The sequence below is a fragment of the Lampris incognitus genome, chromosome 12, assembly GCF_029633865.1.
Source record: "Lampris incognitus isolate fLamInc1 chromosome 12, fLamInc1.hap2, whole genome shotgun sequence".
Taxonomy (NCBI): Eukaryota; Metazoa; Chordata; class Actinopteri; order Lampriformes; family Lampridae; genus Lampris; species Lampris incognitus.
This window is the reverse complement of record NC_079222.1, coordinates 34,676,766-34,693,762: the sequence shown is the minus strand read 5'-3', so window position 1 is coordinate 34,693,762 and position 16,997 is coordinate 34,676,766. Positions and strand designations below refer to the sequence as shown.

General features: G+C 42.6%; 1 protein-coding gene across 1 annotated transcript; it reads left to right on the top strand.

Annotated features, from left to right (window-relative positions):
- Window positions 1-128: 128 nt before the first annotated feature.
- Window positions 129-16,976, top strand: sgtb (small glutamine rich tetratricopeptide repeat co-chaperone beta). The gene is made up of 11 exons (XM_056290979.1): window positions 129-228; window positions 1,210-1,313; window positions 2,513-2,588; window positions 12,136-12,235; window positions 12,999-13,103; window positions 13,241-13,379; window positions 13,497-13,559; window positions 13,994-14,031; window positions 14,142-14,225; window positions 14,348-14,468; window positions 15,540-16,976. The coding sequence occupies exons 1-10, from the start codon at window positions 129-131 to the stop codon at window positions 14,457-14,459; spliced, it is 921 nt and encodes a 306-aa protein (XP_056146954.1). The 3' UTR covers window positions 14,460-14,468; window positions 15,540-16,976.
- Window positions 16,977-16,997: the final 21 nt, after the last annotated feature.

Sequence of the window (16,997 nt, the reverse complement as noted above, 5' to 3'; positions counted from 1 at the left end):
CACCACAGTGAGATTGAGACTGCTTTGCATGAACGGATTTAGTCACCGGTGTTGATTTTTTTTTTAATCTTTTCTTTCCTTTTCCTTTTGTTTGTTTTGTTTTGCAGCGTCCGGCAGGTTGCAGAAAAATGGCAGTGGAGAAGCGCCTGGCGTTCTCTATTGTGCAGTTCCTGCGAGAGCAAACACATTGTGGTGTTTTGAATTCTGATGAGCAAGAGAGCCTCGAAGGTGGGTCAAGTCACTTTGCGCTACCTCGTTTCAATGTTGTTTTTCTTCAAAACATATTTTACGTTGCATTTTCAAATCCAACTGTAACCTTGTCTCAAGATTTTTTACAATCTTTTTTTTTCAAAAAAAAAAGATTGTAAAATGTTCCTGTATAAAGTGAGAGACAAGATTGATTTGCTGTCCCTGACCTAAAAGAAAGAAGCAGGGTTAGGCTAATAATAAAAGTGGATTAAGGGGCCTACAGTTATGGCGCACGTGCATAGAAGTGCTGAAGCCCTTATATCAAATGAATTGATAATAGGATGGAAATTTCTCACAGATCACGTGGTATGCCTGTTTTATGTGTCCCTTTGAATTCATGTTAGTTTCCCTTTTATGCCCCTATTCTTTATTTATTTAGTTGTATTGTTCTTTTATGTTTATTTGTTTTTCTTTTATTATTTATTTATTTATATTACTATTAATTTTTTTTAATTTTATTATTATTATAATTATATTATTAATTTTTGTATTATTTTATTTTTTATTTATTTGTATTATTATTTTTCTTTCTTTTATTATTACTATTCATTTATTTGTATTATTATTATTTTTTATTTATTTTATTATTATTTATTTGTATTATTTTATTTTTTATTTATTTGTATTATTATTTTTCTTTCTTTTATTATTATTATTGAGTTATTTGTATTATTTGTATTTGTATTTTATTATTTATTTCTTTATTTGTATTATTTTATTTTTCTTTTTATTATTATTAATTTATTTGTATTATTCTTTTATTTTTTATTTTATTATTATTTATTTATTTATTTTGTATTATTATCTAATTTTTCTTCTTATTATTATTATTATTATTTGTTTGTTTGTTTGTTAATGCATTTATTTATTCTTATTCTTTTCATTGTCAGCGTTGAATCTAAGCTGTATCGTTAATTCAGCGACCGTGTCCTGTCATGTTTTTGCGATCTTGGCCTACAGTTGCAATACAGTGTCTGGAAACCACCTTTAAGATCACCTCCAGCGACTCCCAGCTGGCGGCGCCGCAGCCGCTGACAGAAATATTCCTCAATTCCCTCCTAAAGGTGACTGCCGCCATATTCCGGTCCATTTACATATGTTGAGCTGCTGCTGGATGAACATTTGACAGACTGTGCAGGTGTCATGGAGGTCTCAGCTGGTGAAGGGCTGTGACTGGATGAGGTGAAGGCCAGTAAAGGAAGCTGGAAATTGAGACATTTACAACATGGGACTTGTTTTAGACTGTTGGAAGTTAAATATATTCATGCAGAATTTTTTTATTTTCTTTTCTTTGGTGATATAAAATGCATACCCTCTGGTGTCAAGACAGAACGTGGGCAACTTCACCCTGGGGACTTTTAAAGCTGCAATCTGTCACATTTCTCAATTAATAAATTGTTATTTTATCCACCCGGAGCAAGGAGTCAGGTTGCGCCATGCTCCCATTTTTAGATGCTCTCATCTTTGGGTTTTTCTCGTTTTCTCCCCAGTTGTATCTGGCCAGTTTGTTCCTTATCTGATGCGAGGGTCTAATGACAGGATGTTGTGTTGCTGTAAAGCCCCCTGAGGCAAATGTGTAATTGGTGATATTGGGCTGTACAAATAAAATTGACTTGGCTTGACCCCACTCTTCCGAGCCATCCCGGTCGCTGCTCCATCCCCTCTGCCGATCCGGGGAGGGCTGCAGACTACCACATGCCTCCTCCGATACATGTGGAGCCACCAGCCGCTTCTTTTCGCCTGACAGTGAGGAGTTTCACCAGCGGGACGTAGCGCATGGGAGGATCACGCTATTTCCCCCAGTTCCCCCTCCCCCCCAAACCGACCAGCGGAGGGGCTGGTGCAGCCACCAGGACGCATACCCACATCTGGCTTCCCACCCACAGACACGGCCAGTTGTGTCTGTAGGGACTTGCAACAGGTGTATGTCCCTCTGGCTCCTACATCGAACTATATTGGAATGCTGGTCTACTGTAATATTGACTGACCGTCCAATAGAATCACCACATCATCATCATCATCATCATCACCGCCACATTTCAAATGGATAAAATAATGCAAAAATCTCAGGGATTGCAGCTTTAAATGTGCAAAATCTATGCAAGGCCTCAAGTACTTTAAAACTGAGACTTTCAAATTAGAATATTTGTTTGTCTTCAAATAACACTACGGAAGACTGCATGGTCATTTACTTTTCATAATTAATATAATCTGCAAATTCGCCACAACAGTGCCTCTCTTTACCGGTTTTGTGTTTCCTCAGAATGACAACCTAACAGCGCCAGAAACCTCCCCACCTCCAGAAGACGTCGAACGAGCAGAGCAACTCAAAAATGAAGGTATTGAATCTTTATTCTTCCAATTTTGCAATTCTGTGTATCCTTTTTTTTGGTGTGTAAACTGTTTGCTTTAACAAACAGAAACAGTAAACCTTGCAAAAAAAAAAAAATCATATGTCTTTGTTAACACTGTGTGACTGGTGTTAACTGGCTCTTACTTCCTGGGCACACATTGAAATTGTTCAAAACTTGTTGGATATCTACATTTCAAACCTTGTTCAGACTTCTATAGGGACAACAGGGGACCCACCAATTCACTGATCGATTGACCTATCAATCAATCAATCAATCAATCAATCAATCAACCAATCAACTGTAAATACAATATTCATATACGCCCTCTCGTTAGTTCTCTGTACATTATATATATATATATATATATATATATATATATATATATATATATATATATACACTACCGTTCAAAAGTTTGGGATCACCCAAACAATTTTGTGTTTTCCATGAAAAGTCACACTTATTCACCACCATATGTTGTGAAATGAATAGAAAATAGAGTCAAGACATTGACAAGGTTAGAAATAATGATTTGTATTTGAAATAAGATTTTTTTTACATCAAACTTTGCTTTCGTCAAAGAATCCTCCATTTGCAGCAATTACAGCATTGCAGACCTTTGGCATTCTAGCTGTTAATTTGTTGAGGTAATCTGGAGAAATTGCACCCCACGCTTCCAGAAGCAGCTCCCACAAGTTGGATTGGTTGGATGGGCACTTCTTTGAGCAGATTGAGTTTCTGGAGCATCACATTTGTGGGGTCAATTAAATGCTCAAAATGGCCAGAAAAAGAGAACTTTCATCTGAAACTCGACAGTCTATTCTTGTTCTTAGAAATGAAGGCTATTCCATGCGAGAAATTGCTAAGAAATTGAAGATTTCCTACACCGGTGTGTACTACTCCCTTCAGAGGACAGCACAAACAGGCTCTAACCAGAGTAGAAAAAGAAGTGGGAGGCCGCGTTGCACAACTGAGCAAGAAGATAAGTACATTAGAGTCTCTAGTTTGAGAAACAGACGCCTCACAGGTCCCCAACTGGCATCTTCATTAAATAGTACCTGTTAGAGCCTGTTTGTGCTGTCCTCTGAAGGGAGTAGTACACACCGGTGTAGGAAATCTTCAATTTCTTAGCAATTTCTCGCATGGAATAGCCTTCATTTCTAAGAACAAGAATAGACTGTCGAGTTTCAGATGAAAGTTCTCTTTTTCTGGCCATTTTGAGCGTTTAATTGACCCCACAAATGTGATGCTCCAGAAACTCAATCTGCTCAAAGAAGTGCCCATCCAACCAATCCAACTTGTGGGAGCTGCTTCTGGAAGCGTGGGGTGCAATTTCTCCAGATCACCTCAACAAATTAACAGCTAGAATGCCAAAGGTCTGCAATGCTGTAATTGCTGCAAATGGAGGATTCTTTGACGAAAGCAAAGTTTGATGTAAAAAAAATCTTATTTCAAATACAAATCATTATTTCTAACCTTGTCAATGTCTTGACTCTATTTTCTATTCATTTCACAACATATGGTGGTGAATAAGTGTGACTTTTCATGGAAAACACGAAATTGTTTGGGTGATCCCAAACTTTTGAACGGTAGTGTATATATATATATATATATATATATATATATATACACAGTTACAGAAACAAAGTTTTAATACTGAGTCAATGAAAAAAAGTTTTTTTTCTTCCTGTATCTGTTGATATTCCACTCCTCATTAGTTGAGCACTTATAACACCTTTGACGATTTCGGAAAAAAGTGCTATATATATATGTGCATCTACTGTATACAGTACACATGCATCTACTGTATATATACATCTACTGTACAGTAGAGTCCCTGCATATAGAGGGACTCTACCCTCTATATGCAGATATAGTCTACTGGTGAAAGTTAGTTCCTAGTTTCCTTTTACTGTGTAAAGATAGGTATCACTTCTTCCATAGCCCTTAAATACTTTGAAATTACATATGTAGACATTTAAATAGTATGTAAAAATATGTTAGACGTTCTTATTTTTTGTCCCTCTTAAAAAATGCTGTGTTCATGTTCTTGCGTATTAATATAATATAGAGCATCCCTCTACGGCAAGGCCTCACTTTTGCAAACTTAAGTAATGCTCAATAAAACTGGACGTCAACTTAAACTTGAAAATGAATGCATGATACAAGATGCCAGGGGTAGACAGATGGGTAAAAACAGCCTTCACCAGCTCTAACAAGGTCTTCTTAATCTCCAAAACCTGAAAAAATGATAACACGTATTTACAGGGACTCCATCTGAAAATTAAGGACCACAGAAAACTTGGAAGTTGGGGATCTTCAGTTTTTTTCATACTGGTAATTTCAGACAAAAATGGCAGATCCATAACTGTACAGGGGGAGTGATGCTCCCAAATGGGACAAGGGGGAGTTTTTAAGAACGTTTTCTCTATTCTACCCGAGCTACACAACCACTATCTAATACTCGTGTACTCTGCCCCACGTCAGACCACTCAGGAGCCAGTACAAGGACCTTGAGTAAATCCACCCAGTATGTTAACTCTTCTTCACACATATTAGATATTGGATCCTTGGAGATTTAAGAACCTCAGCACCAAGTAATACACTTTCTTTTCATCAGTCCATCAGTCCTAATCTAGGGTAGACTTTTATCTGTTGGAAAAGAAGTCGTTCCCTCTGGTTTAACCCAATCAGCTGCAGAGACATTGTCATATCAGATCATGGTACCCTTGTCATGCCTGTTCTCCAAACAATGAATGAATGCCATGTGGTCCTACATGGAGGCTGAATCCACTTGTGCCGCCTAAAGAAGAAATGGTCTCTTTTATATCAAGCCAGATAGATTTTTTTTCTTGTAACCGACGAGACACAAGTAAGGGCAAGCTGTGGGAGGCTATCAAAGCCTACCTACGAGGGCATATCACATCTACACTACAGGCATGGACAGAAAGAGGACACAACACACAAGGAGAACTGACCTTTCTAGTCAGTGAAGTAGACAGAAATCATGCTACAACACCCTCTGTCAACTTTTTTTCTCTCCAGATTTTTCCCCCCTTTTCTTCGCAATTGTACCCTCCAATACCCCACTCTTTCGAGCTGTCTCAGTCACTGCTCCACCCCTCTGCCGACCCGGGGAGGGCTGCAGACTATCACCTGCCTCCTCCGATTCATGTGGACTTGCCAGCCATTTCTTTTCACCTGACAGTGAGGAGTTTCGCCAGGGGGCATAGCGTGTGGGAGGATCACGCTATTCCCCCAGTTCACTCTCCCATCCACACAGGCACCCAGAACGACCAGAGGAGGCGCTAGTGCAGCGGCCAGGACATGTATCCACATCTGGCTTCCCGCCCGCAGACACGGCCAATTGTGTCTGTAGGGATGTCCAACCAAGCCGGAGGTAACACGGGGATTCGAACCAGTGATCCCCGTGTTGGTAGGCAAAGGAATAGACCGCCACGCCACCCAGACGCCCCCTCTGTCAGGTTTTTATAAAGAAAGGCAGGAGTTGCAAACTGAATTTGATTTGTCTACAGGGATGGCGGAGGAGCTGGTCTTGGGATCTCGCCAAAGCCGTTATGAGTCATTGGAACGGGAAAAACTGTCTCACTAGCTAAGACAAGCTGAGGCAGCGTCCTGTATTTCAGACATAGCAATAGCTGAAAGCCAGCCAAGTATCGATCAGTGGGGAATTAATTATCAGTTCAGAATATTTTATGAAAAACTATACACATCAGGGGTTAGAGAACGATTAAAACTAGAACAGTTTTTTGAAAACCTTGAACTTCCCAACATAGACAAGGAAGACAGGAGACCCTTAGATAAAGTGTATCAGTGGAGGAAATAGAGATGGTTCCTAGAAAAATGAAAAGCTGGAAAGCTCCAGAACCCAATAAGTTCCCCATTGAGTTTTGCAAGAACTTTTCTGGTAAACTATCCTCTCTGCTGTGTGAGATACTTATATGCTTAGCACAAAAAGTAAGGAAACGTGTGTTTGGTAGATGATTTCTTTGTTGTAACAATGCTTCATGGCAATAAATCTTATACCGTTGCAAAGCCTGTTTATTTCCCTTTTAAGTGGGGCCACATTTGTAAGGAACATGCATTTGTGGGATGAGCAGCAGAGCTCAGTATGTGGGTTGTGCCCATGAAAAATTTGCCAAATCTTCCCTGCCAATGCCAAACAGCTTATTTTGCCGTTGCTATTGACTCGTTTTGAGCTTCTGGTACCCCAGGTGCTGACAATCAGGTGACTGATATAAGATTTATTGCCAAGAAGCATTGTTACAACAAAGAAATAATCTGCCAAACACAAATGTCCTTTTTGTGCTAAGTTTAGATGCTTTAGAACAGAAATCTCTCCCACCACAACAACAGAGGCAATATCTCTCCTTAAAAAAAAAAGGTAAGGAACCACTAAAATATGAAAGCTACTGCACTGTTAGCCACTTGGGAGTTAATTATAAGAGTTTCACTAATGTCCTGGCCAGCAGATCCGGATGTACAATCTTGGGACTCAATTATGCCCAAGATTATACCTCCGGATCAGTCCAGCATCATCACTGACAGAGAGCTTTATAGTAATCTGTGACACTTATTCAATATTTCATACTCCCCAAAAGCAGACCCGCCCACAGAAATGGCTGGGACCTGGAAAAGGTCCAGTGAATGCCCCCCTCCCCCAAATCTGCTTGACTCATATCAATGCATGTGCATTCTCTCTGTCTCCTACTAAACACGTTCATGTAAACTGAGAGAGACTTACTCAGTAATGATGGCTACATAAGCACACACACACACACACACACACACACACACACACACACACACACACACACACACACACACACACACACACACACACACACACACACACACACACACACACACACACACCATAATAGAACTTTGACACACTTAAACACACAATTTCAACAAAGATCTTACACCACACCTTTCTCAGCAGAAAATGCAATTTTTTCCCCTTAATGCCCCATTTTTGCCTCTTATACAGCCATCTTCCTTGTCTTACTGGATGCGAAATCCTTTATAATTTCTTTAAATTCCATCTGTTTAGCCAGTTCACACTCAGTGGCAAGCATTGTCCTTATCATTGCTTATATTTAGGATGAACATGGTAATTGCTGGTTTCCTTGGCCACCCTCTAGCAGCTTGGCCCCAGAAAGCCCCCCCCCCCCCATGGGCGGCCCTGTCCAAAAGCAGCGTCTATGTCAGAGGTCCTTATTTCCATAGATCCACACAAATCATTTGATAGGATAGAATATAACTATTTATTCACAACTCTACAAAGGTTAGGGTACGTTCCATCCTTGTGCTCATAAATAAAAGTGTTATGTACCTTGCCACATGCAGTGGTTAACACTAACTGGATGATTTATCAGTTTTTCCCTCTATACAGAAGGAGGAGACAAGGTTGTCCACTGTACCCTCTCTTTTTTGTCTTAGCCATCAAGCCCTTTGCAACATATACCACACCACCTCGGTATCTGGTATTACAGGGCAGCAGTGTCTCAGGAGGTAGAGCAGGTCGTCTGGTAACTGGAGGGTTGGCAGTTTGACCCTCGGGTCCTCCTTACAAAAATGCGGTGGTGTCCCTGAGCAAGACATCTAAGCCCTAACTGCTCCCAATGAACCAGTTGTCATCTTGCATGTTTGACATCGTCATCAGTTTATGAGTGTATATGTGCATGTGTGAACGTGAGCCATTAATTAAACACTTTAAGTGGCTGTTGCAGCTAGAAAAGCACTATATAAAATGCAGTCTATTTACCATTTACAAGAAGGGAAGAGACATATAAACTCTTTCTCTATGCGTAGGATCTTTTTGTATCTGTGTGACACAAAACCTCTACGACTATTCTTTTTATATATAACATTTGGAGAAATATCAGGGTACAAGATCAATTTGTCAGAGTCTGCTCTCTTCTGTAAATGCTTGGTTGGTCCAAGCATGGTTCATGTCACAGGAGAGATACCCATTCAAGGTAAGGTATGTCAACATTACTTACCTTCGAGTCACTGTAACAAGGACATATGGAGACTTGCTTAAACATAACTATAAACCTGCTCTTGAGAAAGCTAACTGAAATCTCTAGTGTTAGCTGGCACTCCCTATATCTTTGGCGGGGAGAATTAATTCTGTCAAAATGACAGTTGTGCCAACTCTTTTTTCCTTATTTGAAATATTCCCCCTCTTTATCTCCAAAGTTGGAAAAATGTATAAGTACTTTTATTTGGAATAAGACTACACCTAGAATAAGAAACATCTTCTTACAACTCCACAAAGAGGAAGGAGGCCTGGGACTCCTAAACCTTATTTCTTATGACTGGGCTGCCAATATTCATAAGCTAGTTTGCTGGGTATTGGTATCAGATGGCCAGGGTGGTCTAGAGTGGGTAGACATGGAGAAAAACCTCAACAGTCTGGCAAACCTGGGTTCTTTAGTATATGCTCCACTTCCACTTAACTTGAAGGCCACAGTCAACCATGTCAATAAAGACTAAGAATCTGGGTTCAATGTAGGACCCATTTTATGCCCAGTCAGACATTCCATTCAGTGCCAATCACAAATAATCCCCTGTTCACACCATCAAAGCTGGACACAGTATTTCAAATATGGTTTAGAAAAGTTCTGAGAAATTTATATGATTCATTCAGAAATAAAACGTTCCTATTGTATTAAACAGAGATATGATATATGATGAGATATTTTGACATCCGTCACTCAAGTTTTATGGTACTTCCAACTCAGAAACTTTAAGAAACAAGTTCTCTAATGTCTTTCTCAAACCCTTACTAACTGGCTTCCTATGTATGTGCACATATTGTTGTGTAATATATATATATATATATATATATATATATATATATATATATATATATATATATATATATATTTAGGATGCATAGAGTATATTTGTGGCTTTGGCTGCAAGTTTGGTTTTTGGTGATGTAGAAATCTTTAAAACCCAATAAAGAATTAGAATAAACTTGAAATTGAACTTGAAATAACTATAACTCAAATACTATCAAAGGTCAGGTCTAGTGAAAAGCCCCCCCCCCCCCCAAATATACTGTTTAATGGCGATTTGGGATAAGAATAATATGCCGGGGTCAGTTGGATTTAAATGGTTGACTATTTGGATGTAGTTACACCATGGAGATGAACAGAGTGTTGCTGTAGCATCACTTGCTAGCCACACAGACTCTATTAAGCCTGTCCTGACATGACGCAACATGAGCAAGTGATTTTCTAACTGGTTTCAGTACTTTTACTTAATCTGTCCTAATTGGCTGTGTGAATCCGTGACACTATTGGACATTGTCTGGTCATTGCTAGGCATTTCTCTCGTTCTTAATATGTTAGGAACCGGTGTTGGCTGCAGCAGCTACAACCAGGATGAAAGCTTGTAGCACTGGCCAGTCAATAAGTAGATGCACAGACTATAATTCCCATAAATTATGCCAATTTCCCATCTATTGACATCCTACAATCCTCTAACAGGGGGATGATCAACTGCAGGTTCATATTCTGGGTCCCATTCTGGCTCATTTTGGTACAACTGAATACGTGCCACATTTCCAAAAACATGAGCTAACAGATATCTTGATGCATGCTCAGTAATCCAGGTAAGAACATCACAGAAAGGTGAATCAGTTCATCTGGACACAACTTTATTGAGAAACGTTTCATCACTTATCTATTTATATGGTTTATAGATGACTGATGAAAGGTGGCACGGGGGCGCAGTGGTTAGCGCTGTCACCTCACAGCAAGAAGGTCCTGGGTTCGAACCCTGGGGTTGTCCAACCTTGGGGGCCATCCCAGGTCATTCTCTGTGTGGAGTTTGCATGTCCTCCCCGTGTCTGCGGTGGGTTTCCTCCCACCATCAAAAAGACATGCACGTTAGGGTTAATACTCCTGTCTGTGCCCTCGACCGAAGCATGGCAAGATGAACTGGAGTTGGTCCCCGGGTGCTGCACGGCGGCTGCCCACTGTTCCTAGCTACACAGCTAGGATGGGTTACATGCAGAGACTAATTTCCCTACGGGGATCAATAAAGTATCTCAAAATCAAAAAAACAAAACATATATATATATATATATATATATATATATATATATATATATATATATATATAGGGTTGAGGATACCTGCTGTCAGTTGAGACTGAAGAGGCCATCTATGCGAAGAGGGAACGACCGTCCCTGAACTGTCACCATCTTACAATGCTGTGATTTCAAGCATTCCCCAATCCTCTATGAATAGTACACATGGCCATTGTAACTCTAGTTAATGGTCACGCCCACATTTGCATATGAAAGTGGTCGTTGGTTTCGGTTGTTATGCCACTGTATAGTGTATAAGGGTGGGGACACCTGCAGTCAGACTGAAGAGGTCACTTAGATGAGTGATGAAACGTTTCGTTGATGAAATTACATACATTATAGCGCTTTTCTAGACACCCAAAGCGCTTCATATTGAAGGGGGCAACTCACCTCAACCACCACCAATGTGTAGCACCACCTGGGTGATGCACGGTAGCCATTTTGGACCAGAACGCTCACCACACATCAGCTTGAGGTGGAGAGGGAGGAATCATTGAGCCAATGACACAGGGTGGGGGGTGATTAGGTGGCCAGATGGAGACAGCCAGGTTGGGAATTTTGCCAGGACACCGGGGAACCCCCTACTCTTTCTGATAAGTGCCATGGAATCTTTAATGACCAGAGTGAGTCAGGACCCCGGTTTAACGTCTCATCCGAAGGACTATCCGTCCTTTGGATATAGTATAGTGCCAAGCTCTCCAGTAACCATGTGTGAGGCTTTGAATCGTGGGCCATCCTTTGTAATCAATCCAGTGCTCTGGTTGGTCTGCCTGGTCTTAAGAGTCTTGGGTAACTACTATATCAACACGTTGCCAAGCTTTAGCTGATGTTAATACACCAGTGCATGAACCCTTGTGGGTATGTTTTCATTTCATCCGTCAATCAAAATTTGAGTGGGGGGTCTTATCACTTGAGCCCACTGTTGAAAAGGGGTTTTGGCACTTCAGTGAAAACTGGATGGAAAAACGTGTTGATTTCAATAAATTCTTAGTGAAATTTAGCTGAAGTGGAAGAATTGCCATCAGGATGTCTCCTGTTTAGTGGGGTTTATCGTATTCTCAGCCAGTAGACCAGACCTTTAAACTAATTTTGACATGTTTCTTATTATTCCTGTTCCTAATGTTCCTCATGTTTTGAATATGACCTTTAAAATAGCAACAGCATATGATCACATGCACTTCTCCATTTTGTTGTTATTCAAGTGTTCTCATCGTGGGCCATCCTTTGTAATCTTTGTATACCATGACCTTTGACACCTCCTTTGCCCATTATTGCCAAAACAGGACAGCAGATCCTTAACCAGGCCTTCATGACCCATCTTTCAAAGATAATCTGAAAGATGAATCAAATCCTCACTTGTTCATGAAACTAACTGAAAAATGTACAATCTGTTGTTTTCAGGAAACAACCACATGAAGGAAGAGAACTACAGCTGTGCAGTGGAGTGCTACACTAAAGCCATTGACCTGGACCTAAGAAATGCTGTTTACTACTGCAACAGGTACAACAGGCTATGGCATCATTTTCCCACTGTAACGTTTAATCAACACTGTGAACCGTGAGTGAGATGCTGTATTTAATGAATGCATTTTACACTGTCAAAATCAAACTTGATAGCACAAATCCAGAGTGTCCACACATTGTCAAAAAACTCACGCTGCTATGGGCGTCTGGGTAGCATAGTGGTCGATTCCGTTGCCTACCAACACGGGGCTCAGCGGTTCGAATCCCCGTGTTACCTCCGGCTTGGTCGGGCGTCCCTACGGACACAATTGGCCGAGTCTGCGCGGGGGGGGGGGCCGGATGTGGGTATGCGTCCTGGTCACTGCACTAGCGCCTCCACTGGTCGGTCGGGGCGCCTGTTCAGGGGGGAGGGGGAACTAGCGGGAATAACGTGATCCTCCCACGCGCTACGTCCCCCTGGTGAAACTCCTCACTGTCAGGTGAAACGTAGCGGCTGGCGTCTCCACATGTATCGGAGGAGGCATGTGGTGGTCTGCAGCCCTCCCCGGATTGGCAGAGGGGGTGGACCAGCGACCGGGATGGCTCGGAAGAGTGGGGTAATTGGCCAGCTACAATTTGGGGGGTGGGTCCAAAAGAAAAAACTCACGCTGCTGATAAACTTTAACAAGACACAGCCACTAGATTGTCCCCGCGTCTACTATGGATCCAAGTTTCTTTAAACAAGCAGAATTGAACCTATCTATGGAGAAAAAGGCTGCAAGAAATTTTCGAGTCTCTGATGTGGCTTTTCCCATTTGCAGGGCTGCAGCTCACAGTAAACTGGGAAACTATACAGAGGCAACTGGTGACTGTGAGAGAGCCATAGGTATCGATCCTAGCTATAGCAAAGCTTATGGAAGGATGGGGTGAGTCTGATATGGAAAGACACTGTTCGGCTGTTAATCACATTGGAGCTAGATATCTGCAAGATAAACTGGTGTTCTCTATTTAGTCTGCATCACTGAATGTAGATCAGTGGAAAATTGTGTTTGTCCTTCTCCAGATTGGCTTTGACTGCCATGAGCAAGTATCCCGAGGCAATTTCCTACTTCAAAAAGGCGTTGGTATTAGACCCCGAGAACGATACCTACAAATCAAACCTGAAGGTCGCAGAGCAGAAGCAGCGAGAAGTGACCAGCCCAGTAAGGCAAAACGAGCTTGATTACGTTACTTTTTCATGGATTCCTGGGTTTTATACGTCATTCTTACCCAACACGTCATGGTTTCAACATGATTCTAACGTGTATATCCTGCCACAGATCGCTGCAGGACTGGGATTTGACATGGCTAGCTTAATCAACAACCCTGCCTTCATCAGCATGGTAAGATCACGAGCCAAATCGCTGGATTTGTAAAACCCGTCGATGTTGTTTGACAGTAATGAGGACAACCGTGTTTCTGCTGTCCCAGATCTGTCCCACGCGACCCTAAGACAGATTTCTCATATTACTGTTTGTTTTGTTTTCATAATAAGGGAGATGAGATCCTGATCCTTAATAAATCTCAGGAGGAAGTCGGCCTGTTTTTCAGACGTCATTTTCAAGCCACCAGGGCATCGTCTCAGGACTGGTTTATTAGGGCCATTTGGGAAACGCTTGTTGGGCAAAGGATGTTTTTACAAATATGCTAATGTGCCGTTACAGCAGCTGAAGCATTTATACACAGCGGCAGTCAAAATGCTTTCCGCTTGAATTACTCGTTATGCTTGACACGTCTGTTTGAGAAAATGTAAGCACGGACAACTTCCTGCTTCCAGGCCGCAAGTGTGATGCAGAACCAACAAGTGCAGCAGCTGTAAGTGGCAGCCATGTTTCATTAGGCCCAGCAAAGTAAAATTCTCACATTTGTTTTGCTGTTGTGAACGCACCTAAGCTGTCTCAACCTTTGCCTTTGTACCTGGCCAGTATGTCGGGGATGATGTCAAATGCGGTGGGGGGCCCAGCAGCAGGAGTGGGAGGAATGTCAGACATCTCCAGCTTGATTGAAGCGTATGTACAATACAGATTCATGAGCTTTAACTGGTGAACACACTGGCACCATCACAAGTACCATCGCTTGGCAACTGAATGCAGTTCCACAGGTAATGGTTGCTATTTGGTCTCTCTGTCAGAGGACAACAGTTTGCCCAGCAGATCCAGCAGCAGAACCCAGAGCTGATAGAGCAGTTAAGGAACCACATCAGAAGCCGCTCCTTCAGTGGAAGTGCCGAGGAGCACTCATGATCTACACAGGTCTTTACCTCAGGTTCAGCTTCAAACACAGTGGACATACGATTCATTGTCAATGTCATGTTTTAGTTTTTTCTTCTTCTAATTTGCCCCCCTTTACTCCTCAACTGTACTTGGCCAATTACCCCACTCTTCTGAGCCGTCCCGGTCTCTGCTCCACCCCCTCCGCTGATCCGGGGAGGGCTGTAGACTACCACATGTCTCCTCCCATACATGTGGAGTCGCCAGCCGCTTCTTTTCACCTGACAGTGTGGAGTTTCACCAGGGGGACGTAGCACGTGGGAAAATCACGCTATTACCCCCAGTACCTCCTCCCCCTCCGAACAGGCGCCCCAAGCAATCAGAGGGGGCGCTAGTGAAGTGACCAGGACACATACTCACATCTGGCTTTCCACCCGCAGACACGGCCAATTGTGTCTGTAGGGATGCCCGACCAAGCTGGAAGTAACACAGGGCTTCAAACTGGCGATCCCCGTGTTGGTAGGCAACTGAATAGACCGCCACGCCACCCAGACACCCGTCAATATAACGTTTGATTAATAATACAAATAACAGGGCGTCCAGGTAGCGTGGCGGTCTATTCCGTTGCCTACCAACATGGGGATCGCTAGTTCGAATCCCCGTGTTAGCTGTGGCTTGGTCTGGCGTCCCTACAGACACAATAGGCCGTGTGTGCGGGTAGGAAGCCGGCTGTGGGTATGTGTCCTGGTCGCTGCACTAGCACCTCCTCTGGTCGGCTGGGGTGCCTGTTCGAGGAGGAGGGACAACTGGGGGGAATAGCGTGATCCTCCCACGCGCTACGTCCCCCTGGTGAAACTCCTCACTGTCAGGTGAAAAGAAGCGGCTGGCGACTCCACACGTATGGGAGGAGGCATGTGGTAGTCTACTGCCCTCCCCGGATCGGCAGAGGGGGTGGAGCAGCAACAAGGACTGCTCGGAAGAGTGGGGTAATTGGCCAAGTACAGTTGAGGAGACAGAGGGGGGGGGGGTCCATAAACAAATAAATAAACAAACAAACAAACAAATAAAAAAATAAAACAAATAACACACTAACATTCATTCTTTTCCTTTCAGGAGCAGGTTTTACTGGAGGAGGGCAACCATATGTCGTGATTACAATCTCTACACCCATTTCTTAAACTCAAACCACCGGCATAGCTGGAATGAAGAGACAAAGATGGGGTCGAAGGCACTTTACTATAACTAGGGCTCTGGAGTCAAGAGGCAACGGAATAGCGGCTAAACCAGGGGAATAGGATCCGACACACATCTAGGCATCAGGGCAAATCAGCAACACACGTGTATCCAAAATTAATTCAAGAGACGTCATCGACCCACGCATCCAAACGTAGTGACAAATGCGAGTCAAATTATTTCTTCAGAGCTTTTTTTTTTCCATTTCAAAAGGATCGTGTTTTATATTCGTGCTGAAAATGCTGCCCTCGTGACGTAGCGGCGCCCCTTCTGTCTCGCGATGGCCGCCAGGGGGGCAGGTGAAGGACGCGTTTGTAAAAGCGTCGGCAGGAAACGTTTCTGCTTCTCCTCATACAAAACCAACAGGACATCAGGTTTACCTTGTTTTATATTGCATCGTGTACGATCCTCTTTGTTTTTGTTTTTGTATGAAAATGTTGTGTGGTGTGCTGACACCCGATCCTTGAATGTGCGGGACCGAAACAATTTAACCACTAGATAGTGAGCTATTTCCCAATACGGAAGTGTCATTGTGTGATACCGCTGATGTTTGCAGCCCAAATCGTCATCTTATTATTGCACTTTAGCAAACGTGTGTGCGCCATTACACCTTTATGCCTATTTAATTGTTCATTAGCTAGTATGGAAATGTTATAACTGTTCTTTTTGCATGCTCATAAATCCGAGTTTTTATGTTTAGATGCTTTATGGAAGCAAATGAATATGCTGAAATCAAACATGCTACACCATGATAATAAATGTCTTGAAATGGAAGAATTTTCTTGGCCTACTCTCACCACAAATATTCCTCTCTCTCCGTTACGGTGTCTGGATTAGCCATCTCTCACGGTTAAGTTACAAAAGAGTTTTATAAATAGTGTATAACAGAAAAGGACGAGGTCCGGTTATTAGATCTCACATTACAACACACTGAAATCTGGCTTTCAAGTCTTTACCTGTATGGATCTGAATGACTGATCAGTGAATGGTCCTTTAGGAACAAAGAGACTCTCCTCCTCTCTTCCTATCAACTGACAATAACCAGAAATAAGAGAATGAGGCGTTCGGGTACTGCAGCGGTCTATTCCGTTGCCCACCAACACGGGGATCGCCGGTTCGAATCCCCGTGTTACGTCCGGCTTGGTCGGGCGTCCCTACAGACACAGTTCGCCGTGTCTGCGGGTGGGAAGCCGGATGTGGGTATGTCTCCTGGTCACTGCCTTAGCGCCTCCTCTGGTCAGTTGGGGCGCCTGTTCGGGGTGGGGGAGGAGGAACTGGGGGGAATAGCGTGATCCTCCACACGCTACGTCCCCCTGGTGAAACTCCTCACTGTCAGGT

Coding starts and splice junctions, on each gene's coding strand:
- sgtb (XM_056290979.1), top strand. CDS start 129: ATGGCAGTGGAGAAGCGCCTGGCGTTCTCTATTGTGCAGTTCCTGCGA. Junction 13,104..13,240: donor AAAGCTTATGGAAGGATGGG/GTGAGTCTGATA, acceptor GTCCTTCTCCAG/ATTGGCTTTGACTGCCATGA. Junction 13,380..13,496: donor AGCGAGAAGTGACCAGCCCA/GTAAGGCAAAAC, acceptor ATCCTGCCACAG/ATCGCTGCAGGACTGGGATT.